The sequence below is a fragment of the Kwoniella dendrophila genome, chromosome 7, assembly GCF_036810415.1.
Source record: "Kwoniella dendrophila CBS 6074 chromosome 7, complete sequence".
NCBI classification, from domain to species: domain Eukaryota; kingdom Fungi; phylum Basidiomycota; class Tremellomycetes; order Tremellales; family Cryptococcaceae; genus Kwoniella; species Kwoniella dendrophila.
Window position 1 is genome coordinate 711,098 of NC_089482.1, and position 26,317 is coordinate 737,414.

Below are 26,317 nucleotides of genomic sequence, written 5' to 3' on the forward strand. Positions count from 1 at the left end.
AAAGGGGCCTAACTTATACAAAAGCCCTTCAAAAAACCCTAATTTTTGGCTTACTTCCAACTCAATGCTCATCAGCAGCTCTCTTCCATTCTTCTCTGGGAATCCTATATCCGGCGAAAAGGAGACTTGAGGTAGCATTGCCTGATGTTCCGTTAGCTCTAGAACCAGTTCCCTCGACTGAAGTACCGTTCGAGTAGACTGAAGAATTGCCGTTGCCATTAACCTCGATTATCGGGATCATAGGACAGGTGGGTGAGGGTAGGTATTGTCCATATTCACCCGCAGCCCAAAGAACTGGAAAAACAATCAGGCGAAATAAGCCGTTGGAAGCTCAGACTGTTTTTTCCGAACCAAACACTTACCAACTCCGTTTGTCCATCCAAACCCTACTTGAACAGTGTATTCTCCACCGCCCCCAGCTGCATCAGTATCTGTGGCGTTAAACTAAATCCTAAATTAGCTTGCCTCTGTGTTACATCCAAGCCAGAATGAAGCGAGGACTCACTTTTTCGAACATAACACCTACGCAGTTCCTCAGAAAAATCAGCTATTTGCTCCTTGAACGCGAGAGAAATAGCTTACCAGATTGACCAGCAGTATAAGTACCAGTGGCGTTCAGCTCGCTCAAAGGTAATTGGGTGAGTAAGCCATCGATGGCACCACCAGTAGAATACCAAGAGCAGAAAGCGGCACCAAGGTATCTGTTGGCATACTCGATACTCAACGCTAATGGCCATGGTTTACCTTGAGCTTCTTGCGTTTGTAAGGTAACATTACCGATAGTACTGGCAGGTTGAGGTTGTAAATCTGCCTCTTGTACACCTAATTGGCCTTGGGCGACTTCAGAATATGGAATGGTCAGGTTGTTGAGCGTCGAAGCGTCTGGATAGAGTCTTCCCAACGTCTCAAAGGCTTTGATAGTCGTATCTAAGTTATGTAGGCATATTAGTCTCGTTTTTAAACCGATATATTGCCCAGATTGAGGCCGGGTCTTCGATGATAGACTCACGAAGATGAGGAGGCCAAGAATTTGGGAAATCCTATGTTCAGACGGTCATCAGGATGTCAATATTGCATATATAAAGACAGAATATCAATCACTCACCCAGTTCAATCCGGTATATAGCAAACTAGCCACACTCGGGATACCTGAATACTTTCCAAGTAAGAATCTAGATCCAGATACAAAGGCTAAAGCAGCGGTCTCATTATTTGATAGCTCGCTAGGAGTGATGTTCTGCCATAATGGCCATGCACCAGCTGGACTGTATACACTTGACCTTGAGTTGGAAGTGGTGTTGAAATCATAAAACCATGACTGTTTGCACGATGGGCAGTCAGCTTCTAATCGAATGCACAGAATCGAAAGACTTACTTTCTCTGGATCCCAGCATAAGTCTAAAACTGCATCTGAGAAGGCTTGAGCTTGTTGTCGATGATAGAAAGCTGGACTTGATGAATTTCCAGATGAACTTGTTCCAGTAGAATTGTTCTGTACGATATCGGTAGAGTTGCTGCCAGAAGTAGAATTGCTTCCCACCATATTTCCAGTAGAATTTGCGTACAAGTCGTATAAATCGGCAAGCTACCGTTGTGGTATCAGCATATTTTGAACTTCTGCAAAACACGAAATAACCCACTAAAGCATGATCACCAGAGAGTAAACTCAATAAGTCGACAGGAATGATAGCTTTGACATTAAGTGTCCTGAGTGCAGGATTATTGTCGCTGACATTCAATAATGGTTGTTTGGTCCATCTTGAAGAGTAATCCCAGCCGGATTCGGCACCTAAGGGATACCGTGATTAGCAAACGGATACACACCAGATATACGTTGAGACTTACCTGTTGCAAGTTCAGAATATAGTTCTGCCTTCTCAGTGTCATTCAGGGGTGGAGAAGCGCCAGTGACTGTCTCATAATCTTCAACATATCCCTGATGAAGCAGTTAGCATATCTTGGCCAAGAAACCGTATACAACCACTCACTTCTGGTCGAGGTGCACTATTGTTTACTGCATAGTGGGCTACAAGGACGGTCCTGTTTGTGTATGGAGAAGTATAGTTGAAAGTTCGGTTATTTGCCCACCATTCCATTTCGGCCTGCTCAAGGATTAGCTCAAAATCTCCGACGAGTCGTAAACGAAACACTCACTGATGCAAGTGGTAGCGCTCTTTCAAGGATGGTAGTATTTCCAGTGACTTTAATATATGCATCGAGCATCTGACGAGGGGGGGCATATTAGTTATGACATTGGCAGTGTAAGTGGTATGGCTCACTTGAATGAACATAGGTGGTTGAGATCGGTTGACGTAGTATTTTCTATCATTGATAGTGAGTTTTCGTTTCGCAGGATACTTTGCAAAATCAGCTTACCTGCCTCCATTAGGGATATAACCGTAGACCTGTAGCAATGATGGGTAAGTAAAATCTCTTGTACGGAGATAGCCTGTTACGTACATCGATGAAGTCCATCATGTTTTGTAATAGGTTCCAAGCATAAGAGTATAGCTCGGATTTAAGCAGACCTTCGATAATCCACTGAGCATAGAATCGGGGGTTAGTGATCGTGTGACCCAAACGCGATCGTGGTGTTTGACGTACTCTTGAATCCCAGTAATATATCTCACGATATCTACCACCCGGTACAACTACGGTATGATTGAGAGGAATCAAACTAGAATCGCATTGACCATTACAAATGGAAGATTCGTTTGTTTCCCTTTTGATCGGAAATAAGTTTCAGCTTAGAGAGAACATCAGAAGAAGTAGATGCATCTCTCACCTGATGAGTAAAGTCCAATAACTATTGACGATACTTGTCCAAGCTTTATATATAGGATCAGATATATTGTTGAGAATAGCTGGACTTTGAACGAATCCTTCAATAGGGATTTGGTTAAGATCGAGACCTTCACCTTTCTACGGAAGAGGAAAAGCAAATATCATTAGCATCTTCACTCTCACTGTTTGCAGAGAGTTAAAAATCGAGATACGAGACCACTCACAAAGTTGTTATTAACGAAGTTCTCGACCTGTCCAACGGATACATTTGAGCCAAGTGCGTTGAAAGCAGCGAGTGTATCGTTCAATGACCCATTTGTTGGCTAGAGGGAACGATGTATTAGTTAAAATCCAGGTATGGATTATTGGTATAAGCTTACTTTGTCAACAAATGTCTATATATATATGCAACGTAAAAGAGAAGTCAGCATTCAGCTCCGGAGCAGACGTACCTCTATGAAACATACCTTGGAGTCTGGGAAGATACCAGCTAACTGGACGTCTTGTAATAGCTATCATGTATGGACCTATCAGCCGAAATCCTTCCCAAAAACTTGTCGTAGATACATATGACTTACAACGCCAGGACAATAAGTTGTATTCGAGCCATCTTCACATAGATCTGATTCCATATGTAAAAGCGATGACAATATCAGTAAAGCTACTCTGGACAGAACGGATTACATAGTGAAGATGACTGACTCACATTGAACAGGCGGATAATCACCTTGACCTGGTACAGGTGTATCAGCGGGAACAGTAGCTGATGGTACGGCGGTTGATACTGGTGTAGCAGAAAAGGATATTGAAGAAGTTTGAGTTATGTTTTGAGCTTTAACTGATAATACACTTGATAGCGCTGAGTAAAAGATGATAGACCTCATCTTGTCAGATTGAAGTTATCTGATTAAGGATATAACGTTAGACAAAAAGAAAAAAAGATAAAGAAGATATGGAAGATAGCTGATATCATTTCCTTTGCAACATCATACATCTCCCTCATAACCCCCTAGCTCGCCAAGGAAGCACTACGAGTATTGACCATTATAATAGATTGTCGCATGACAGCTTTATGAGACAGCATGTAACTAGCTTCTAGTTCAAGTTTTTAGTTCTGTTTTGGCCCCATGGAGGTGTCAAGAAACACTAAATTCGTGTATTATTATCTATGTGTTGTACCTGATTAAGTCCCGGTACCGCAAACAAGCGAGTGAAAATGACGTCATTTGTACGTCAAGCCTAATGTTCTTGTTGAAGTCTGCTTCCGGATATTTTGGTAGGCGAGTTTCACTGGATAATTCAGATGCAATCATGTTTATATATATGATTGCTATCATAACATACATGCTTGATAGTTTGATATATCCGCATAATGCTAATTGTCTCAGCTCAAGAGATTACCCAACTGGCATTCAGAATATGTGATCGCTTGCCAAATTACAAGATTATGCTCCAGTCCAAGGCCATATCTTCTTTGGCTTACATTGTTTCTTTAACCAGTTCCTCACTTCAGCATCTTCGTCACCCTGTAACAAGGGGAGCAGAGCATCTTTGACAGAGTTATTGTGATCGTTCAGCCACCGTATCTCCGATTTAGTCAATAACTTGTAGTCTACAAGTGAGGTTTTGATTGGTACTTGTGTGATACGCTCAAAGGCAAGGAATTTATCGGATTGTCCCTCGGTAGTCTAATTTCCAGTTGAAACATATGAGCGTGAATCGTATCATTGCGGTTAGAGCGCAGGCGATACTCACCTCAAGAGGTTTGCACAATATGACTGATTCTATTCGTATTCCCCATTCCCCTTCCTTATAGTAACCAGGTTCAATACTAGTTATATTTCCAGGTTCAAATGCTGCATTTTTAGGAAACATCGGATCTTGGCAAACGACAAATCAGTTCATGAAGTCCGTCTTTTGGCGAGATTTATGCGCGAGAAGCCGGACTCACTCTCATGAACAGCAAGATAAGTACCTATTCCATGACCTATACCATGTCCGAAATCCAATTGATCCCTGTTATATAGATCGTCAGTAGGCTTACTTATTCAGATTACTCGATCGAGCGACTTACTGATATAATGGACCTCTGGCGAGCATGTTCAACCGGTCCGCTGGCATACCTCTCGGGAAAGATGCAGAACTAACGGCAAGATGACCTTGTAATACTCTTGTATACGCTCGCTTTACTTCGGGCGAAGGGGATTTCCCGAAATATAAAGTACGCGTGGTATCGATTGTTCCGTCTGCTCAAATATTAGCTCAAAATTTATTGTCAAACGAGGTCAAGCTGACCTTGATACTGAGCTCCCGAGTCACTAGATAAACATGTCAGCGACTCTGTGCACGACACTCATTTTGATAGCTCACATTACATAAGTCGAATCTATATCTACTATATTATCTTCCCCGCGTTTAGGCGCATAATGAGGCAGAGCTGTGATATAATCAGCCGAAATCATTTTGCGATTCCGGCATTACTCACCACCATTAGGTCCTGAAGCAGATATATCGTCATAAGCCAGTCCCCTAAATACCAAATTAGCTCAGAAATATTTGGAAAAGAAGAGGCAGGAAGCTTACGCAAACAATTCCTCTCTTCCCCTAAATCTCGTCAAAGTTTGAGCAGCAGCCCATTCGCCGACTTTCTTTTGATCTTGGACCAGGATTTTTTCAAGCCAATTCATCCATCGGACCTAATCCACCACAAAGTTAGCGACTCTGGTTATGAAAATTTCAGCTATGCTGGTTGGGGCGTACCATTGCTCTACCATCCCTTAGATAAGCATTTCTAAATCCTTGTATTTCAGTGTCATTCTTCACCCCTTTGAGCTTATCAGCCGGACAGGGTATCACATTGACATCAGACTAGATTTGCAAGTTTGTCAGTCACTCTGCTATGACATTGGAAAATACCGGGATTTGAATGTTGCCTGAACTAACCGGTGAACAAGCGTCTCCCAAAGCCCAACTGCATTCTCTCGGTGCCCAAATTTTGATCTTTCTCTTCCCACTATTATTCTGACTGGCTATTAACCTTTTGATGAATTTGCCAACTTCTGCAATTCCATATGGTTTGATGTCTACACCAGCTTGTTTCCAATCCGTCAATAACTCTTCTTGATCTTTCACTTTTCTCTCATCCACAAATATAGTACAGGATTCTGGTGTTAACACTAGATAAGCGTACGCCACTGGACAGAATGGTATATCTGATGGACATCTGAAATTCAATAACCATGCGATTGAAGGTAATGTGGGTAGAATATATATCCAATCTTCTGCTTTTAAGCGACACGAGGTAGAGGAAGCGAGTTGGTCAGATAAGATTGACCTCACACGAGAAAGTTTGGATACTGTGTCTTCTCCAGAAAAAGATATTGAATGATGGTTGATGGGTCCTAGGGATCTTTCAGACGGTGTATGTATTCGGTCAACCAGGTTCGAGGACAACGCAACAAGCTTGGTGGAAGAATCTGACGATTCTAGTCGAGTTTGGATTGACCGAGCAAGGTCTGTTGTGGACAAGCCATGAATGTGAGCTGGATTGATCGAGATGATAATGAATGATCAGACTCACCGATAGAGATTAACTTTGGATCTATACCTACCCTACTACCGTCCTCAGCTTGCTATAACCGGATATTAGCTACACAGTCAAGATAAAAAGAGGAGAGAGATCGTGACTTGCCTTTACCACCCAATCTAACCATCCGCCTACAACAGCATCTTTCCCACTCTCACCATTTGATCCAACTTTTACCACTTCCCATCCTTCTACAATTTGTTTGCCTGCTTGTATCCAATACCTTGAGTCTACAAATAACAATGCGTTTGTATCGCTTGAAGCTGGAATCACTGCAGTTCCAGCTGAACCGGTGAAGCTGTAGCAGCGAGAAAGACATCGTACAGTTAGCCATAATAAATGATGATATGATCCTTCTTGAGTTCTATGGAAGGCGAAGAGTGACTTACCCAGATATCCATTCTCTTCTTTTATCAGATTCTCCGACTTCTTCGGACTGACAATTCAAGAAGTCAGTAAAATCCGTTGACCCACTTGATCTCCTTTTGGGGTAAACTTGCCTGATGCTCATCTTCACTTGGTACCACACTGTGAACATATTATCAGCTGAATGGTTTATCCGTACTGTTTAGCTGAACAAACTTGAACTTACTACCAATCCACTTTTGCATCTTGGATTTCCTTCTTGATATCTTCCAAGCGCTGTTTAAGCTCTTCAGACCTATCCTCATATCGTTTGTAAGTTGGTAGTTGACCATTCTCATGAGCAGCTTTCTCTATATCTTGTACCATTATGATTGAGCTTGTTTCCCACCTCGAGCGGTGATGCAGCAATACAATGAAACAGAAGTAGCTATATGAAGATAACTTATCAACCTGAATAAATGTCATGTTTTGGCCACCATGTAAACCGGATTAGGCCGGTTCACATTTCCCATATCTAACCGGGCAGCTGAAAGTATGTATATAACCGCAGTTTTGTATTCGGTATTTGAAACTTTTCTAATCACCGCACGATTTATCTAATCCTTTGAAACATTATTACGATTTCATGTAAATAAGGGTTAGTAACGCACATGCTTTAATTTCTATATAGTGTATCATACTACTACCGCAAAGTTTTCCTTTTCGCTGAATGATACTGATACTTGATTTGAAACATCGTCTGTATCTCGTATCTATTCACTACCCCTTTGTTACGATCAGTCACCTTGAATCATTGATCATCCTTATCGGGCTAATAGTCAAATTCACTCATAATCGACAAGACAGGCAGACGTATATATAGTAAGAACTAAAAGTCACAAAGCAAGAACCGCCGGTATTCACTGTCTCGTCTGTGGTTTCCCTTGAAATCGTAACCAGAACAACGGAAAAGGTATATTTCAACTATTCACTTCCATCCAATTCTATAACAAGACCTCTCAATCCAAGCTGTACAAGATGCCTGATCGAACACCCACTTCACCACGTCAAATACAAATTGACCCACATTTACCTACACCAGTTCGTAATATGTCTTTAACTTCGCCTACGATCATAACCCCATCACGTCAATCTCTGACGCATCGTAATTCTCATGGTGGTCCAAGGAGTTATAGACCAGCTGATGATGCTGATGCAAGAGAAAGACAAATGCAACAGGATATCGAGAGCGCTATGAGCATGTGTGAGTGTTTTTATAATCCGCATTATACCTTTGGTCAGAGTATTGATATTGACCGATAACGGTGGATGGGTTCTCGTAAATAGCACGAGCTAGATCAGGTTCATTAGCAGACACTTCACCACCTATAGTGAGACCTTCAGCACATCATTTCCCATCGACTTCACCAATCAACGAAAGTCCTTTTCCTATGCTATCAGATGCTGAAGAAGCTGAAATGGATAGAGCAAGATATCATGGTGGTGGTGTAGGAGGAGGTGAAAATGAGTCAGACGATGAAGGTCATCATGGTAGAACGCATTATGATAATCAAGAAGAGAGAGAAGAAGGGATGATGTTAAGCCATCATGAACATCATGATAATAGAGATCATCGACATAGTAGACATGGTATACATGGACATGGAGAAAGTAGTCATGGTGGATCAAGTGGATATGATTCACATTCAAGATTGATGAGTAGTCATCATAGACGTGGATCAGATGGTGATCAACATGATAGAACTCCAATTGATAATTCAAGTATGGGTAGTATGGGTGGAATGGGAAACATGGCAGGGGGAAGATTACAACAAGCGGATTTAAGATCTTTAGGTGGAATGGGTGGTACAGCAAGGAATAAATTTGATTTTCAAGCAATGGAAGAATATGCAAATAAAGAAAGAGAAAATTTATTTAGATCAGAAGGTTCTTGGTCCATAAATAATACCGCTGCTAATAACAACAATGTTTCAAAATTGCAAGGTGATAATTTACCTAGAAGAAGAAGTACACCAAATCGAATTAGTAGACATAGTCAAGGAAGTAGAAGTCAAAGTCAAGAAAATTTAGATCATCCAGAAGATTATGATGACAGAATGGAAAGAACACAAACTCATTCTGCATTTGGTGATGATCACGATCATGATGATGAAAATAATGATAATATAACTGAAGGCCCATTTTCATATTCAACTAGAAATGATGGAGATTTGTTAGGTGATAACGGACAAGAGCAAACATTTCATAGAAGAAGACAAAGAAAATTATCACAATCAAATCCATTATCAAGAAGACAAGGTAAATTAGCATTATTTGAAGGATTTGGTTCAAATTCAAATGCCAATGCAGATGGTGAAGTTTTACCTGAATCAAATTCAACTGCATTTAAAGCTCCTAGATCAGGTAATAAAACAATTACCAATATGCCATTCAATCGGTCTTCTAGTAACAATAATGGTTCCAATAACAACAACGACAATGGTAATTCTAAAAATGGATTTATACCATATTCTGATTCAGCACCTGGACCTGCACCTGGACATGATAGACCATATAGATTCTCATTTTATTCAAATGCAATGCCTGTTACCATACATGCTAGATCATTGACTGAATTACCTGCTGAAGGTCAATCATTTGAAGAATTATTTAAGGGTAAAAATCAATCAAATTCTGAAAAAGGTTCAATAATAGGTACCGGAAATGGCACACCAAATAAATCAAACAACAGTGGACAAGAAACTCCTATACCATCAAGCACGACGACAAGCCAACCATTTGAACCGAGTACATTGGTAAGTAATAAAACTAGTATGTTAAGTAAAGCTATCGCAGGACATAACGCTTCACAACAAGCTCAAAATATGTCGAGAGACAATTCGAAATCTGGTGTAAACGGAGGGAATGGTGATAATACAGCCATAGAAGAAGATCCTGAACAATTCACTTGGTGGCTGGATGTTTTATCACCTACTGATGAAGAAATGAGAATGCTATCAAAGGTGAGTGGGAAGAACGTCTGCTCATTTTAAAACCACTTGTTCGTCTTTTTATCATCTTGACTGATGCAATTATAACCCTAATAAACAGGTATTCGGTATTCATCCTTTGACAACAGAAGATATTTTGTTAGAAGAAACTCGAGAAAAGATCGAATTATTCAGAAACTATTATCTTGTTTGTTTCCGATCATTTGATCAAGATCCATATTCTCAAACATATTTAGAACCTTTGAATATGTATATTATCGTATTCAGAGAAGGTACATTATCGGTATGTTCGAATCTTCGAAATTGTTTATAAGCCTGAAAATACACAACGATTCTTGAACTGATTGTTTTATTCAACTACCAGTTCCATTTTAGAGGCACACCGCATCCACAAAATGTTAGAAGACGTATAAAACATCTTAAAGATTATATATCCGTTACATCAGATTGGATTTCATATGCTCTTATTGATGATATCACGGATGCTTTTGGACCTCTGATTCAATCTATAGAATATGAAGTAGATAGCATAGATGAATTGGTATTGATACTGAAAGAAGCTGAACAAAGTGATATGTTGAGGAGGTGAGTTACAACAACCTGCTGTTTCATTGCAATGATCCCTCAAGAGCTAATAACCGTAAACTCGTTTTACAGAATCGGTACTTGCCGAAAGAAAGTTATGGGTTTATTGAGATTGATGGGTAATAAAGCTGATGTAGTTAAAGGTCTTGCTAAGAGATGTAAGCTATATTCTTCTCTTCCTACATTTCGAGAGAGTCGTAGCTGATTACATCGACAATATTATAGGTAATGAACAGTGGCTTGTTGCACCTAAATCGGATATTGGTCTTTATCTCTCTGATATTCAGGTGAGTATTCGCTTTCGTATAGGGCAATCAGATACATTGCAATTGACTGATATCATATAAACCCAAAAAATTCTCATAGGATCATTTGATCACAATGACACAAAATTTGAATCATTATGAAAAGATCTTATCGAGGTCACATTCGAATTATTTAGCACAAATTTCGATTGAGATGACTGATGCAAATAATCAAATCAACGATGTGTTATCGTAAGTTCAGTCCTTTTTTCCTTTTCAAGTAGACAAACGTAAAGACTAATATGGTCCTTCTACTCTGGAAAAATAGTAAATTGACTGCTTTGGGTACAGTCTTGATGTGAGTCTTACTTGTTTAGAATAGCATGACTATGTAGGAGGGTATATGCTGATCACACTATATGTGTCTTGATCTAGTCCAATGAACTTGGTAACCGGTTTATGGGGTATGAACGTTCATGTACCAGGAGAAGATGCACCAGGTGTGAGTTATACATGCCTACCTCATTATCAGGGAATACGATCTACTTTCTCTGGATCCTTGCCACATCCTAAAGTTTGATTGAAAATGCTGATTTACTTTGTGACTGTTATTACAATAGCTGAGATGGTTTGGCGGTATTTTAGGCTGTTTAGCTGCATTTGCAGTTTTAGGTGCATGGGCAACTGTAAGTATATTCCCATGCAACATGAATTGCGAATTTGATAGGGTCGACCAAAAGAGCTGATAATTCAATCTATCTTCCAGTATAAATGTTTCGTAGTTCGATAATACCGATTTTACAGGACCCAAGTACTCCTCCCCTTTCTCCTTTGTAGCTCTTTCTGTGATTTATCATTGTCTTCTCAGATCATTTGAACATTTACTTCCTATTATGTTGTACTTATCAATGGGGATTTATAATCATAAATACATAAATAATACAGTCCATTATCATGTATTCATATATATATGTAATCATGCACAGCACAGAGAAGCAAAAGGTGGGAGATTTGTAGGGTCATCTCATCGATGAATTGAAAACGTCATTATCTGATTTTAACAGTATTATTCTGGCAATATTGTCGGAGCAACAAGGGGTTCAGGTCTACCATGAACAATGAATTATATATCAGTTGCGTTCATCTAAATCCTTGTTTGCCCCAAATATTTCAAGGTATTGAAAATTAAGAACATCGAAATCACCACTTTTAAAAAAAACTTACCTTAAAGCGAAAACGAGTTTCCTCTTTACGATTCCAACAACTTGATATGATCTAATTCTTTGTTTTTCTAAACCTTTTTCAATTCTTTTCTGTTTTTCTTTTTTTCTTTTTTCTCTTTTATTTATCTTTTCATTATATTTTTTATTCTTACCTTCCAAGTGAGTGGTATTCCTGATTCTTTTATTTGGTCTTTCTTCTTCTTCTTCTTCTTCTTCAACTTTATCTTTGTTATTAGAGATTGGAGAACTAAATTCACTTTGAGGAGGTGAAGAAGGATCAAATTCTAATTCTGATGAATAATCAATTGGAGTTAAAGGTTCATTATTTCCATATCCAATTGGACTTGATGATAAATCTTGGGATTTCCTTCGTTTTTGTGGTGTTATAGGATCTTCTTTTTTTTCAAATAAATCTTCTTCTTCTGATGATGATGATGATTCCGATTCTTCTTCTTCATCCTCATTTTCTTCGTTTATAAGATTTCCTTCTAATTTACTTTCACCGTCTTTCTGTTCAGTCTCGGAATCACCTGTACCTATAGATTTCCTTATTACCGCATAAGGTTTCTGTAAATTTACAAATTTCCCATGTAATAAATGATGTTGACCTAAATGTAAGGTTGGTTTATCCTATTGAATATTAAACATGGTGTATTGGAGTTGGTCAGCTATACGGTTAACTCCTCATTGTGCAGCGAGGTATATAGCCGGAATATGGTTTCGCTTACAGGTCTATCTAATCCTATTAATCCAACTACACCATCTGATTTTTCACCTTCATATGATAATTCACCTTGTAATTCAACTAAAACCAAATCACCGCCCAACTGTATCAAAGGTGATAAAGATGAAGAAGAAGCTTGTGACTCGAACTGTGAAGGATGTATCTGTAGATGTATTCGCATTTCGTGATATTGGTTGTTCAATAAATGTGTATGGAAATTCTCAATTGACGATGTAAGATTTATGATTGATTGAGAATAATAGCAGCAAAATCCTCAATCCTGAACATTGATTTTCTTGATCATATTTATACGCGTTCTTATACGAAAAACGCGTCCATATGAACGGGAATATGGCTAAGCTTCCCACGGTAGTCATTTCGGCTGAATGTATATATACATAAGATCTGTAACACCCAAGTAACCCTGAAACATGACGCTAAGAACCCCCTAAAAAAAGTTGAATGAGATAGATGCATGCATAGTTATCAAACGAAAACAACAACGTTTTATATGTAACTCACCCTCTTCACTTGTAATTTATCATTATTCCACCCAAGAGATAACCCGTTCAACATGTCATCAGAAGAACAAGCTCCAAGATCCGTACTCCCATACCCACCTATACATGAAGATGCTCCATTTGTTGTCTTATCAGACTGGGATGGAACGATCACAGATAAAGATTCAAATGATTTCTTAGTTGATAACTTGGGTTTCGGTTTTGATAAAAGGTTGGTCATCCGTCATCTTGAAAAGAGAGAATATCATAGCTCACACTGAAATGTTCTTGATGTGATTGATATAGACGTGAACTCAACTTGGAATGTTTATCAGGTAGAATGACATTTAGAGATTCATTTAGAGAAATGTTAGAATCTGTACATCATCCATTTGAAGAATGTAAAGAGGAATTGAAGAAGAGTAGGTTAAACAACAGCTTAATAATCCGCGTAATGAATGTATAATTGTCATTCATTTTGAACCTGTGAAAGGATTGTAAAATGAGCTAATTTTAAATTCTATTTGTTTTTTGGTTTATTATTACAGACATAAAATTAGATCCAGGATTTGTAGCATTTTATACATGGTGTAAATCTAAAAATATACCTTTTGTTATTGTATCTTCAGGTATGGCACCAAATATTAGAGGTGTTTTATCAACTTTATTACCTGGACCAGATTCAGAAAAAATTGAAATTATTGCAAATGAAGTTAATTTTACTGATCCTGAAAAAAAAGGTGAAAAATGGGAAATCATTTATAGACATCCTGATTCAGGTTTTGGTCATGATAAATCACAAGCAATTTTACCTTATAGAAAATTAAATCATAAACCTACTTTATTTTTCTGTGGTGATGGTGTTTCAGGTAAGTGGCTTTCTTTCTTTCTTTCCTTCATCATACCATTCTTTTCGGATATCATTGTCATTATCGCTTAAATTGGTATTAATGTCAAGAATAACATCATGATACTATTTTAGATCTTTCCGCTGCTAAACACGCAGATTTGTTATTCGCAAAAGTCATAGCAAATGGTCATTCAGATTTGAAAACTTTCTGTGAAAGAGAAAAAATCCCACATGTACCTTTTAGAGATTTGTAAGTTGAAACCAGTTCTCCTCTTAGTACTTACCAAGCTAATCTTGTACTTCTAACCTCATCATAGCAACAAAGTACTTGAAAAAGTTAAAGAAGTCGTTGAAGGTAAATCAGTTGAACAAGTTTTCAAAGAAGAAGGTAATTAGATACCCCCGACTTCATCATTCTTCCTTCTGTAGGGAAAATTTTTGTATATAGCATAGATTTCATAGACCGTACTTATGCATTGTCAGGCTACGGAATACTGTACAATTAAGTCATTGGATTACTACGATTATACATTCTTATTCATCGGTTACGAAAATACAACAAGGTTTAACATACAATAACATACAAATGCCCACGTCTTTTCCAATATTGACCCTCTAAATTTTCAACGCATTGTCAAACTTAATAACCACCACCATCGTATCTTGTGGTAGCAGCTTGTTTTCTTCTTTGTTCTTCTTGTAATTTTGGACAATCTTGTAAACCATGACCCAAACCACCACAAATTGGACACCCTTTTAATGCACCTCCATGTGCTGCTCTTGGATCATCTATAGATAATAAGAATTCTGGAATTCTATTTGAACACAAAAATAACGGAGTTAGCATATTTACGAATGGTTTCGAAATTTGCAGTTTGACCTACTTTTGTTTAGCTTCCATTAAAAGATATTTCAAATCCAATAAAGTTTGTTCACTTGTATTCATATTAACAAATGTAGTTGCTATACCAGTTTTACCACTTCTACCTGTACGACCAATTTCATGCACATAGTCTTCGATTTCTTTTGGCATTGTGTATACAATAACATGTTGAATTTCATTAAAATCTAAACCTTTTGATGCTACACCGGAAGCTACCATTACATCTTTTGCACCTGTTTTGAACGACCGTATAGCATATTCACGTTCTTCTTGAGCTATTGAGGTATGGCAGGTTAGTATCAGTACAACCAATTCAATACCATATCTACTTACTTTTACTACCATGAATCGCAACTGCTTCAACACCTTTCAGCAACAAGTACTCTTGAATATCTATATCAAAATACGAGTTAGACTCAGTTTTTGCAACTACAGTAATAATTAACTCACCATCTACTTCATTCTTATTATCACTAAATATGATAACAGGTGGAGGAGTTTTTTGTAAACATTCCAATAGATAAACCATTTTAGCTTCTTGTTTGACATATTCAACTTCTTGAATAACATCCATATTTGCTGCACCTGCTCTACCAACGTTGACTAATATTGGATTTATCAAAGATTGTTGAGCAAAATCTTGAATCTTACGAGGCATTGTAGCGGAGAATAAAAGCGTTTGTCTTTGATACTAATGAGAAGTAGGTCAATTCTAGGTGAAGTAGAGGGTTGAAATCAATTAGTGATCAAAACTTACTTTAAAATGCGACATTATACTTCTTACATCCTCTTCGAAACCCATATCTATCATTCTATCTGCTTCGTCCATACAAAGGTATCTAATAGCGAGTTATATTAGTGACTGCTTCGTCAGTCGCGAAAAGTAAAAAAAAATATTACACTTACTTGCAGTTATTAGCATTTAGTTTACCTTTATCTAGCATATCAATCAATCTACCTGGAGTGGCCACTACTATATGAACACCTTTGTTCAAGACATCTTGTTGATCTGACATATTTATACCACCTATACATAATAAAGACCTCAATTCTGGATAATTTCCTGATTCTTTCAAAGAATTACACATAGCTTGACAACCTTCATAAGTTTGTCTAGCCAATTCTCTTGAAGGACAAATTATCAAACCAACTGGACCTTCACCTCTAACAAAAGGTAATTTAGCTTCCATTTCTAAAGATTGCATTATAGCAGGTAAAGTAAATGCTAAAGTCTTTCCTGATCCAGTAAATGCTATTCCAATCATATCTCTTCCAGAAAATGCTGTAGGTATACCTTGAATTTGAATTGGTGTGGGTTTTTTAATTCCTTTACCTTTCAAATATTCTAATATCGGTTTAGGTACTTTCATATCCTAAAAAGAAAACACAATCGACAATGAGCTCTATAATCTATGACTTACCAGATTGTTGACAAAAACTTACTGCAAAATGCGGTATGGGAGGAGGTATATCGTCACCTTCCGTTATTATATGAAATTTATCTCTATTTGCTTGATGTTCCTCTTCTGACAAATTACGTATATAATGAGGAGGTCTCCATCTGTATCGATTTCATCAACAAGCTGTAATGGAGCTATACTTAACGTTTGTACTTACGATGTCTTCAAGCTTTCTGTGTATGATGTTCCATGTGCTAATTCTTGAGCACTGGCCAATTTCTTCTGAGCTCTTTCCATTTCAGCTAATAATACGGCTTCTTTTTCTGCTTCTCTTTCTGCAGCTGATTTATCGGCATCTACACAATCAATTAAATATTAAATCAGTTGCCAGCCCTCGAGATTTCTACCCTCTCCTTTACATTGACCAATCTTACTCGACCGAAGTGATACATACCTTCTTTTGCTTTTCTTTCCTTCACTTCTTGAGCAGCTTGAAGTAAAGTTCTTTCCCTTCTTGCTTTTTCTTTTGCTCTCTCTTCAACTTCAGCTTGTTCTTTTAATTCTTCTTCCATCTCTTTTTCCAGTTCCTCAGCTGTCTTGACTACTTTCTTACTTGGTGCGTCTCGTTTACTACCTAATTGAGATAACATTTGTGCACGTCTCTTTGCCACTGGAATATATGGTTTATAATCTTCTGGTAAAGTCATTCCGTCATCCCCTTCTCCTCCATTGTTAGGTGAAGGTGACCTTGGTCTTCGTAATGGTGCTGATGATACCATTTTGTTTGGATGAAAGGCTCTAGTAGTAAGTCAAGTCAGAATTGTAAAAGATGTAGAAGATCAAGTAGGATGCAATAATGTTCGGACGTAATGTATAGTCTCATTTTCTTTATCTCTTAATCTCTGAAATCAATAAGCCGAGGTGGAATGAAATGATGGGATAAAATATGATAAATTGATTCCGTAAATAATGCTACAGTGAGAATCCTTACCTCCATCTTGATATTGTCTAATCGCGTCTCTTACCTCTCTACCTATCTCTCACTCCTCAATCATAAATCACAAATCAACTTCACTTATTGTTCTTCCTACAACATTGCTTTCAAGTTTCAACGTTTCAACAACAACAACAAATCCCACATAAAACACCTTACGTCCACTTCCAGGTGAAACACAAGGACTCTACATTCTTATACACCTCGAAGAAAACCTTCTGTCATTAATATGTAGGTCGTTCACGGATGAGCAACATTGCCACTATTTAATGTTGACTAATCGCTAACTTCATCAACTCTTCCTCTTTTAACATAGATAAATTACATTCCCCATCGATCATCAGGTATTACATATAACAACTTGTGAATCTGATCACGATGGAGGTAAGCTTTACTATACTCTGCCTTTGTGAGCGCTGAAGCTAACCATCCCAACTATAACAAATAGGGTATTCTTGATTTCTCACAAGACTTGGATATTGGGTAAGTTGACTCAACCTTCTTCGACTATTCACCATGATTCACGTTCCACATATGACACCTTGCTCCATCAGTAGCTTTAGGTATATATACCAGAGGCTGATCATTATATTTCCCGCGCAGGTTGCTCGACAATGTTGTGCAAGCTTTCTACACAAGTGCAGGAGAGCAAGTGAGTTCACGTTTCTTCCTGTTTTCTATCACCTTGAACGGTTTGTTTGTTTGGTAGAACTCGCTAAAAGTACTTTATCTTGCTTTTAATCTTGCTAACATACTTGCCTACTACAGCAACAAACAGCCCAGCGTACACTCACCCAATTCCAAGATCACCCTGATTCATGGCAGCGTGTACCGGCTATCTTAGAAACTTCGCAAAACATCAATACCAAGGTGAGTCAAGTCCGGAGCATGTGTTATTTCTCCTTCCTACAGCTAACAAGATGCTAATTGGCGTTCGACAGTACATTGCCTTGCAGATCTTAGAGAAATTAGTGCAAACACGATGGAAAGCTTTACCCGCAGACCAACAAACGGGTATGTGGAGGATACATCCTAAGCCAAACTGTGCTGATACTGTGACACTACTATCTAGGTATCCGAAATTTCATTGTGCAAGCTACTGTAGAAACTTCATCAGATGAGACTAAAATGAGAAGGGAGAAGGGATATTTGAATAAGCTCAACTTGGTGTTGGTACAGGTAAGCCAACACGAGCTTGTTATCCAGTTCAAGCTGAATTTCTATGCTTCGCAGATCCTCAAACAAGCATGGCCTAAAGATTGGCCACAATTCATACCAGAAATCTGCGCCTCATCACGGACCAACCTTTCTCTCTGTGAGAACAATATGATCATCCTTCGACTTCTATCCGAGGAGGTATTCGATTTCTCAGCAGAACAGATGACTCAAGCTAAAACCAAAGCGTTGAAACAAACTATGTGTTCAGAATTCGGTGAAATCTTTAATTTATGTAATGAAGTTTTAGAAAAAGCAAATAAACCAAGCTTGATTAAAGCTACTTTAGAAACCTTATTGAGATTCTTGAATTGGATTCCATTAGGTTATATCTTCGAGACTCAAATTATCGATTATTTAGTTTCAAGAGTAAGTCGGCTACCATTGTTGACAGTGATGATCAATATAGCTGACAACAGATTATAGTTCCTTGAGGTACCAGATTTCAGAAATGTAACCCTCAAATGTTTATCAGAAATTGGTGCTTTGAATGTTGGACCGGAATATAACAGTAAATTCGTTACCCTCTTCCAAGTAGTCATGACCAGTGTCAACAGAATGGTACCCCCAAGTACAGGTATGTTAGCTGAAAAACTTTGGTCCATTCACAAGCTAATTCTAAATGCCAAACAGACGTAGCTGCCGCTTACGCCTCATCTGATGATGAGGATCAACAACTCATCAAGAATCTTGCACTTTTCCTCACCAATTTCCTCCATACTCACCTCCGACTCATCGAAACACCTGAAAACACTGAACTTCTCATCAATGCTCATTTATACCTTATCAAGATATCCACCGTAGATGATCGAGAGGTATTTAAGATTTGTTTGGAGTATTGGGCAAAAGTAAGCTTGACCAGAATATTTTCTGTTTTCTTAACATTGTGTACAAGCTTATCGATTCATTTCATAGCTTGTCGCTGAATTGTACGAAGAGATTCAATCGTTACCCATGAGCGATATAAATCCCTTGATGAACCTCAACATTGGTGGATTGGGAGCAGGATTGAACGGACCTCACTCGTTAGCATTGAATGGTATGCCTTTAAGAAAGAACGTTTACTCAGACATCTTATCGAATTTGAGATTAGTAATGATAGAGAAGATGGTTAAACCAGAGGAAGTGAGTAGACTCCTTTCGAGTTGTTTCACCATGCTAACTGTTCTTGCAGGTCCTGATTGTTGAAAACGATGAAGGAGAAATTGTCCGAGAATTTATGAAAGAGAGTGACACAATTGTGCTTTACAAGAGTATGAGAGAGGTTTTGGTATATTTGACGCATTTGGATGTGCAAGACACGGAAACTATCATGACAGATAAATTGGCCAAGCAGGTGAGCTAGAGTCTGCAACGTATATTTATGGGTGAATGGCTGATGGCGACGAAGATTGATGGAAGTGAATGGTCGTGGAACAATCTCAACACCCTATGTTGGGCTATCGGTTCTATATCTGGTGCTATGAGTAAGTATATTAGCTTTCATGGGCGCTCTGAGAAAGCTGACCTAGCGCAATTGTACAGACGAGGAAACCGAAAAACGATTCCTTGTAACCGTTATTAAGGATTTACTTGGTTTAACTGAAATGAAACGAGGTAAAGACAACAAAGCCGTTTGTGCTTCAGATATCATGTATATTGTCGGACAATATCCTAGATTCTTGAAAGCCCATTGGAAATTCCTCAAAACAGTTGTAAACAAACTTTTCGAGTTCATGCACGAGACTCATGAGGGTGAGTTCACACTTCCAGTCAAGGTTTTGACAGAAAACATGCTAACCCTAATTGCTCTTTGCAGGTGTACAAGATATGGCTTGTGATACTTTCATCAAGATTGCTCAAAAGTGTAGACGACATTTCGTGATGCAACAAGCAGGAGAACAAGAACCCTTCATCGATGAAATTTTACGGACATTGCATAGAATCACTGTGGATCTTTCACCTCAACAGGTAAGCTGCTTGAACGCATATGTGTTATGAAAGCTAACAGACCTCGATCAATGCAGGTACATACCTTCTATGAAGCTGTCGGCTACATGATCGCTTCTCAACCTAACAAACCTACTCAAGAACGATTGATCGAGAAACTGATGGAATTGCCTAACAACGCTGTGAGTGGTGTAAACGACTGGCGAGCTGTAAATCCTCGCTGACGACGTATTTCGCATAATAGTGGGACAATCTCATGCAACAAGCAGCTAGTAATGTCGATGTGCTTGGTAACCCTGAGAACGTCAAGATCCTCTCCAATATCCTCAAAACCAACGTTTCCGCTTGCACATCCATTGGATCATTCTTCTTACCTCAACTTGGTCGAATTTGGCTCGATATGTTAGGCCTTTACAGGACTGTTAGTGGTATAATAAGTGATCAAGTTGCTCAACAAGGTAAGTTATCCCATATAGTAGAATTCTGGCAACAACTGATATATCGTCTTCCAGGTGTAATCGCTACCAAAACACCGAAAGTACGATCCTTAAGGACAATCAAGAAAGAAATCCTCCGATTAGTCGAAACCTATGTCAAGAAAGCTGAAGATCTTGAAGGTATAAACACCAATCTGATCCCAGGTCTTTTCGATGCTATTTTAGGTGATTACAACAACAATGTACCTGCTGCTAGGGATGCCGAGGTCCTAAATGTGACCGCTACTATTGTATCTAAACTTGGTGTAAGCTTTCCTGGCCTTCTAACCTTTAAAAGTAGTGATCGCTGACATAGCTTTATTGACAGAATATCCTAAACCCACAAATTGCTCCTATCCTTGATGCTGTATTTGAGCCAACACTTGGCATGATCAACCAAGATTTCTCTGAATATCCCGAACACAGAGTCGGCTTCTTCAAGTTGCTCAGAGCGATCAACTTGACTTGTTTCCCTGGTAAGCTAAGCTTAACACAAAATGAGTACATAGCTGATTTGAACAATTAGCTCTTTTGGAAATACCACCACAACAATTCAAACTTGTTATGGATTCCGTTGTATGGGCTTTCAAGCATACTATGAGAGATATTGCCGATACTGGTTTGAACAGTGAGTTGCTGACATATTGGTATAAATCCGTGGTCTTTCAGCTGACACACGACTTGACCCTTAGTTGCCTACGAAATTGCCAACAACTTCGCTGCCTCAACACCGGAGATCTCAAACCAATTCTACCAACAATACTTGCTTAACATGATTGGAGATGTATTCTATGTACTTACAGATGCTGATCACAAGAGTGGTAAGTCAGCTAGCAAGGCAGTCATTGGGTGCATACAGCTAACAAAACGGCTCTCAGGTCTCAAAATGCAAGGTATCCTTCTCGCCAGACTTATTTCACTTGTTGAAACTGGTTCTGTACAAGCACCATTATTCGATCCAGCTCAAGTGTCAGACTCCAACATGACCAACGCTACATATCTCAAGGGATATATAAGTGACCTCTTAGCTAATGCTTTCGGCCACATTCAACCGTAAGCTGTATCCTTCTCCTCCTAGAATGCAATATAAGCTGACACATGGACCCAATGTTCAGAGCACAAATGTCATCATTCGTCAACTTGATGTTCGAGAACTCGTCAGATCCAATCAAATTCAAATTAACAATAAGAGACTTTTTAATCTCACTCAAAGAATTCTCTGGTGATAATGCTGAATTATATATTGATGAGAAAGAAGCAGAAGCAGAAAAGAAGGCTGCTGAAGAAAGAGAAGCAGCCAGTAGAGTACCGGGAATGTTGAAACCTGCTCAATTAGATGATGATGCGGATTTATAGTATCGTCAAAAGGTGTAGCATCATCAAAATTTATACCGTCTCTCTCTATGAGTCATTTGAGACCTTATATTCATTTTGTGGAAGAGTATTCATTGCATTTCTTTTTCTCCTCTCCTATTTTTGAACGTCTACTTTCGCATCAGGTTATACATAATACATCATGTTATTTGACAAGGCCCAAAGACTGTAAACTGGTTAATCTAAATGATGATATCAGAAAACGATTTCTTTCCCTTCTTACTATTATCTCCATTCCGATATAATGATATCTCTTTAATATATAGCTTTATATCCCAATATGTCCAAACAAAGACGAAATGATATACATTTATGACATTGATTGTTGATGCAAAAGGTGAATGCGGCAATGAGACATACCTCTAGAATCCAAACCAACGGTCAAGTCGGAGATATTGCGTTGCGCTTAAAATAGACTTGATCCACGTGGTTTGTTAACGGTACATGCGTGGTTCATATAACTACAATAGGTAGAGGTGACGTCGAGCGCGATCAATGACGTTTTCCAAAGGAGATAAATAGTTGCATTATATTTTACTTCTACATAGCAGAGAAAAACAAGCGAAATCATATTTCGATGGGATTGAGAACAACTTGCTATCAATCTTATATACGGTTTTAATCTCAATAGTAAGCCGTTGAACTCTCGAGACATCTAACATAGTATTCTACAAAGGCTGTACCAGTCAAACAGAGCAAAGATACCCAATATGATTAGACCTAGATTACCTGTTAGACCAATTGGTTTAACACCTCTTCGGCCGATTAAAAGTTCTCTTTCAGCTGAACAACAGCTGACTTTAATTAGACAATCGAGATTCAAGACCACTTCAACTTCAAGATCAAGTATAGGTAAACAATCAAGTATCTCATCAAGTTTCTTTATACCTCATCATAGACCAACTATAAGTTCATCTTCTTCAAGTAAAATACTCTCTAGGGGATTTTCAATACCATCAAAAAACTTTAATGCGAAATACCCTGTGATTTCAATATTAATTAGATTAGGTTTATCTTCAATATTAGGTATAGTAGTTATAACAGGATCGATTTTAATTCATGATGCGTTTACATATTCTGAAAGACATGTTGATAGAGTACCATGTAATCCTTTATCATTAAAACCAAGATTAGGGGGTAAGAAAAATTTACCAATTTTAGAAGTTAATTTAGATGATGAAGAAGATGATGTTAAGAAAGCAATGAAAGATAAACCTAGATTAGTAGTTATTGGTGGTGGATGGGGAGTAAGTTGGATCTTTTCCTACCTGACTGACTAAGTCAAATCTAAATCATACATACTAATGGCTCATATCCCGTTTTCAGGCTGTAGCTTTATTACAATCATTACCACCACACGCATATAACGTTACTTTAATCTCACCACAGACTTATTTCGCTTTTACACCTTTGTTACCTTCAGCATGTGTAGGTACAGTTGAACCTAGATCTTTAGTCGAACCATTGAGAAAATTGATCGCAAGAGTTAGAGGTCATTACTTAATGGGTTCAGCGGAAGATATTGATATGGCAGAGAGATTATTAGAAGTTGAAGTGCCAAAAGATGGTGGTGAAGGTACAATGAGATGCTATGTTCCTTGTGAGTGAATGTTACTTCAATATACATCTTACTGTATGGCTAGGTGGACCTTGCGGTTGAAAGATAGGCGTAGGACATCATGTCATGAGCATATGACCAGACCATTCTTGATATAGATATTGAATGCTGATACAATGCCAATGTACAACGTAGATGATAAACTCGTTATCGCATGTGGATCAACCACAAATAATCACGGTGTAAAAGGTCTCGAACATTGTTACCAGCTTAAAACTGTTCCTGATGCCCAAGCAATCCGAAGAAAAGTTATGGGTGAGTAGTCTCCCTCCTCGATCACCATCACCTAAACCCGTGCATGAACTAATCACTCAATTTCGAACAGCCAACCTCGAATTGGCCTCTTTACCTACGACCACACCTGAGGAAAGAAAACGATTACTATCTTTCGTTATTTGTGGTGGTGGACCAACCGGTGTAGAGTTTGCAGCAGAATTAGCAGATATGATGGCTGAAGATGTTCTCAAATATGTAAGTCATTTTCAGCTTCATTAGCCTTCAAGACGTTGATCGCAAGCTGATGTCTGGAACACCTCCCAGTTCCCTAAATTACTCTCCAACGAAGTCAAAGTGACCGTTGTTCAATCTAGAGACCATATCTTGAATACATACTCAGAAAAAATCTCACAATATGCTGAAAAGAGATTCGCAAGAAATGACGTCGATATAGTCATAAATGCTCGGTACGCTTATCACAGACTTGCGCCTTCCTTGTTAAAAACGCTTACCAAGTTGAACTGTATAGAGTTCAAGAAGTAATGCCTGATAAAGTCGTTTTAAGTATTAAAGATCCTAAAGACAAAGATGGCAAACCCTCGAGTAAGGAGATAGAAGCTGGTTTCGTACTTTGGAGTACTGGTATTGGTGAGCTAAAAGAGTCACACATGACCTCTTTGCTTTAGAAGGCTAATCCAGACGTATTCTAGCTATGCAACCCTTTACCAAGCGATTAGTAGAATTATTGCCTAATCAATATCATTCCAAGGCTGTTGAAGTCGACAGTTTCTTACGAGTCCAAGGAGCACCTCAGGGCACCGTCTATGCTCTCGGTGATGCTGCTACCGTTCACACCAACTTGATCGGTGATCTATACGAATTATGGGATAGATTCGATGCTAACAAGGATGGAACCCTGTAAGTGAGATGTCGATTTGTACCGAAGATCCACTGACCAAGGTTCACCATGTATAGTGATTACGATGAATGGCAAGCTATGGTTAAACATATCAGAAAACACTATCCTCTTGCTTCCAAATATTTCGGAAAGATGTAAGTCACGACGTATTTGTCTTGGCATGAGATTTCGACTGATAGTCGATATGTGTTGGTATAGCCGAGACGTCTTTGACGAATTTGACAAAGATAAAGATGAGAAATTGACTTTGAACGAAGTTGCTGCCATGTTCTTGGGAATGAGTAAAAAAGTTACAAGTTATCCTGCTGTAAGTATCTTTCGTAATGAACTTTTCCAGCTGTGAGATGGCTAGTGGATATTTTAGCTGATGTTGTACGTTGATACCATGCTCTCTGCGGTTAGACTGCTCAAGTCGCTGCCCAACAAGGTAAATACCTGGGAGGAATGTTTTCCAAACTCGCTCACCAGCGTAAAACACTTGAAGTTAATGGAATAAAAGATTTGAGCGACGATGCATATTATCATCCATTCGAGTACTTCCATCTTGGTAGTTTAGCTTATATTGGTAACTCGTAAGTACCATATATCCATGCAAATTCCGATCACGATATATCGTGAATTCGCTAATTGCTTATCGCTTCATAGTGCGGTATTCGATTATGATGGATTCTCACTTGCTGGTGGATTATTAGCTATGTATGCTTGGAGATCGTAAGTTTGCGCGATGGATATCTAGATTTTGGCCGTTTTCTGATGACCGATATGACTATTCGTACTCAGTATATACTGGTCTGAGCAAACTTCAATGAGAACACGAATGTTATTAATGCTTGATTGGGTCAAGAGAGGTATTTTCGGTAGAGACTTATCTAAAGTGAGTTACACCTTGTTTGAATGTCCGATGAGAACAATCAAATTTGGGCGAATTTACCATCTGGGTTTTTTTTTACTGATTTATTCGACTCGCTATTTTACCAGTTCTAATCGATATATGCTCATGCAGAAATAGATAAAAGACAAATTGGTGAATTCGTTCCAGGTGACGTGTTCAACCATATTCGTTGATAGGAAATTATATAGATGTCGCTTTTTCCATAAATGTAGGGATTCAGTTTTATGCCTTTTATATAATGTATATAACAATGAAACAGGTAAAGAAGTGGTCAATCAAACAAAGCATGCAATATATATAGCAACGTACTCCTCTTCCAACTACGTCGAACAAATGTTTGAGAGCCAATACTTTGATAGCTCTTTCCTTTTTGCTGTTGCCTGACGTCGATAATCAATTTACGTGTTTTTATTTACAAATTTTATGCATATATTGTGAAGTGATGTTTCATTATATCACTTCTATGGAATTCCTCCGCCTCTCATAGATTGCAGGATGTATGTAATAAGATACAAGATTACTGATACTAATGACTACTCGAGTCTCAT

At 38.4% G+C, this 26,317-nt stretch overlaps 8 protein-coding genes across 8 annotated transcripts; 4 read left to right on the plus strand and 4 right to left on the minus strand.

The window, feature by feature from the left end:
• Positions 1 to 61: 61 nt before the first annotated feature.
• On the minus strand, positions 62 to 3,668 carry L201_005480 (uncharacterized protein; the record flags this gene model as incomplete). The annotated part of the gene is made up of 21 exons (XM_066221210.1): positions 62 to 294; positions 363 to 444; positions 506 to 522; positions 583 to 927; positions 1,010 to 1,040; positions 1,106 to 1,318; positions 1,376 to 1,585; positions 1,641 to 1,789; positions 1,846 to 1,936; positions 1,989 to 2,102; positions 2,155 to 2,223; positions 2,280 to 2,322; positions 2,377 to 2,405; positions 2,461 to 2,541; positions 2,605 to 2,722; positions 2,786 to 2,922; positions 3,009 to 3,107; positions 3,165 to 3,179; positions 3,252 to 3,296; positions 3,363 to 3,406; positions 3,491 to 3,668. 21 exons carry the CDS (start codon positions 3,666 to 3,668, stop codon positions 62 to 64), a joined length of 2,343 nt encoding a protein of 780 aa, XP_066077307.1.
• Positions 3,669 to 4,229: 561 nt separating this feature from the next.
• L201_005481 (uncharacterized protein) lies at positions 4,230 to 7,102 on the minus strand (the record flags this gene model as incomplete). Its single annotated transcript, XM_066221211.1, has 15 exons — positions 4,230 to 4,472; positions 4,540 to 4,664; positions 4,736 to 4,800; positions 4,859 to 5,030; positions 5,080 to 5,102; positions 5,155 to 5,221; positions 5,270 to 5,313; positions 5,368 to 5,480; positions 5,545 to 5,652; positions 5,728 to 6,299; positions 6,365 to 6,416; positions 6,476 to 6,668; positions 6,760 to 6,806; positions 6,871 to 6,898; positions 6,963 to 7,102. 15 exons carry the CDS (start codon positions 7,100 to 7,102, stop codon positions 4,230 to 4,232), a joined length of 1,992 nt encoding a protein of 663 aa, XP_066077308.1.
• A 651-nt stretch (positions 7,103 to 7,753) lies between these two features.
• On the plus strand, positions 7,754 to 11,346 carry L201_005482 (uncharacterized protein; the record flags this gene model as incomplete). Its single annotated transcript, XM_066221212.1, has 11 exons — positions 7,754 to 7,979; positions 8,063 to 9,738; positions 9,827 to 10,009; positions 10,091 to 10,311; positions 10,384 to 10,469; positions 10,537 to 10,598; positions 10,678 to 10,808; positions 10,885 to 10,914; positions 10,992 to 11,058; positions 11,177 to 11,242; positions 11,323 to 11,346. 11 exons carry the CDS (start codon positions 7,754 to 7,756, stop codon positions 11,344 to 11,346), a joined length of 2,772 nt encoding a protein of 923 aa, XP_066077309.1.
• A 276-nt stretch (positions 11,347 to 11,622) lies between these two features.
• On the minus strand, positions 11,623 to 12,684 carry L201_005483 (uncharacterized protein; the record flags this gene model as incomplete). Its single annotated transcript, XM_066221213.1, has 3 exons — positions 11,623 to 11,662; positions 11,781 to 12,409; positions 12,508 to 12,684. 3 exons carry the CDS (start codon positions 12,682 to 12,684, stop codon positions 11,623 to 11,625), a joined length of 846 nt encoding a protein of 281 aa, XP_066077310.1.
• Positions 12,685 to 13,077: 393 nt separating this feature from the next.
• Positions 13,078 to 14,249, plus strand: L201_005484 (uncharacterized protein; the record flags this gene model as incomplete). Its single annotated transcript, XM_066221214.1, has 5 exons — positions 13,078 to 13,235; positions 13,310 to 13,425; positions 13,552 to 13,872; positions 13,986 to 14,103; positions 14,171 to 14,249. The coding sequence occupies 5 exons, from the start codon at positions 13,078 to 13,080 to the stop codon at positions 14,247 to 14,249; spliced, it is 792 nt and encodes a 263-aa protein (XP_066077311.1).
• Positions 14,250 to 14,493: 244 nt separating this feature from the next.
• On the minus strand, positions 14,494 to 16,915 carry L201_005485 (uncharacterized protein; the record flags this gene model as incomplete). Its single annotated transcript, XM_066221215.1, has 9 exons — positions 14,494 to 14,668; positions 14,738 to 15,011; positions 15,070 to 15,129; positions 15,187 to 15,427; positions 15,494 to 15,575; positions 15,643 to 16,109; positions 16,180 to 16,297; positions 16,354 to 16,492; positions 16,591 to 16,915. 9 exons carry the CDS (start codon positions 16,913 to 16,915, stop codon positions 14,494 to 14,496), a joined length of 1,881 nt encoding a protein of 626 aa, XP_066077312.1.
• A 593-nt stretch (positions 16,916 to 17,508) lies between these two features.
• L201_005486 (uncharacterized protein) lies at positions 17,509 to 22,106 on the plus strand (the record flags this gene model as incomplete). Its single annotated transcript, XM_066221216.1, has 22 exons — positions 17,509 to 17,514; positions 17,579 to 17,613; positions 17,734 to 17,782; positions 17,899 to 18,000; positions 18,072 to 18,144; positions 18,203 to 18,309; positions 18,364 to 18,714; positions 18,772 to 18,922; positions 18,979 to 19,193; positions 19,261 to 19,470; positions 19,520 to 19,681; positions 19,736 to 19,811; positions 19,870 to 20,079; positions 20,144 to 20,295; positions 20,352 to 20,456; positions 20,519 to 20,732; positions 20,787 to 21,016; positions 21,079 to 21,226; positions 21,277 to 21,378; positions 21,443 to 21,571; positions 21,629 to 21,803; positions 21,866 to 22,106. The coding sequence occupies 22 exons, from the start codon at positions 17,509 to 17,511 to the stop codon at positions 22,104 to 22,106; spliced, it is 3,243 nt and encodes a 1,080-aa protein (XP_066077313.1).
• Positions 22,107 to 22,834: 728 nt separating this feature from the next.
• L201_005487 (uncharacterized protein) lies at positions 22,835 to 25,861 on the plus strand (the record flags this gene model as incomplete). The annotated part of the gene is made up of 13 exons (XM_066221217.1): positions 22,835 to 23,371; positions 23,451 to 23,724; positions 23,878 to 23,997; positions 24,068 to 24,213; positions 24,283 to 24,425; positions 24,488 to 24,606; positions 24,669 to 24,876; positions 24,934 to 25,011; positions 25,076 to 25,184; positions 25,280 to 25,449; positions 25,523 to 25,588; positions 25,658 to 25,751; positions 25,856 to 25,861. The coding sequence occupies 13 exons, from the start codon at positions 22,835 to 22,837 to the stop codon at positions 25,859 to 25,861; spliced, it is 2,070 nt and encodes a 689-aa protein (XP_066077314.1).
• Between the last annotated feature and the right edge of the window lie 456 nt (positions 25,862 to 26,317).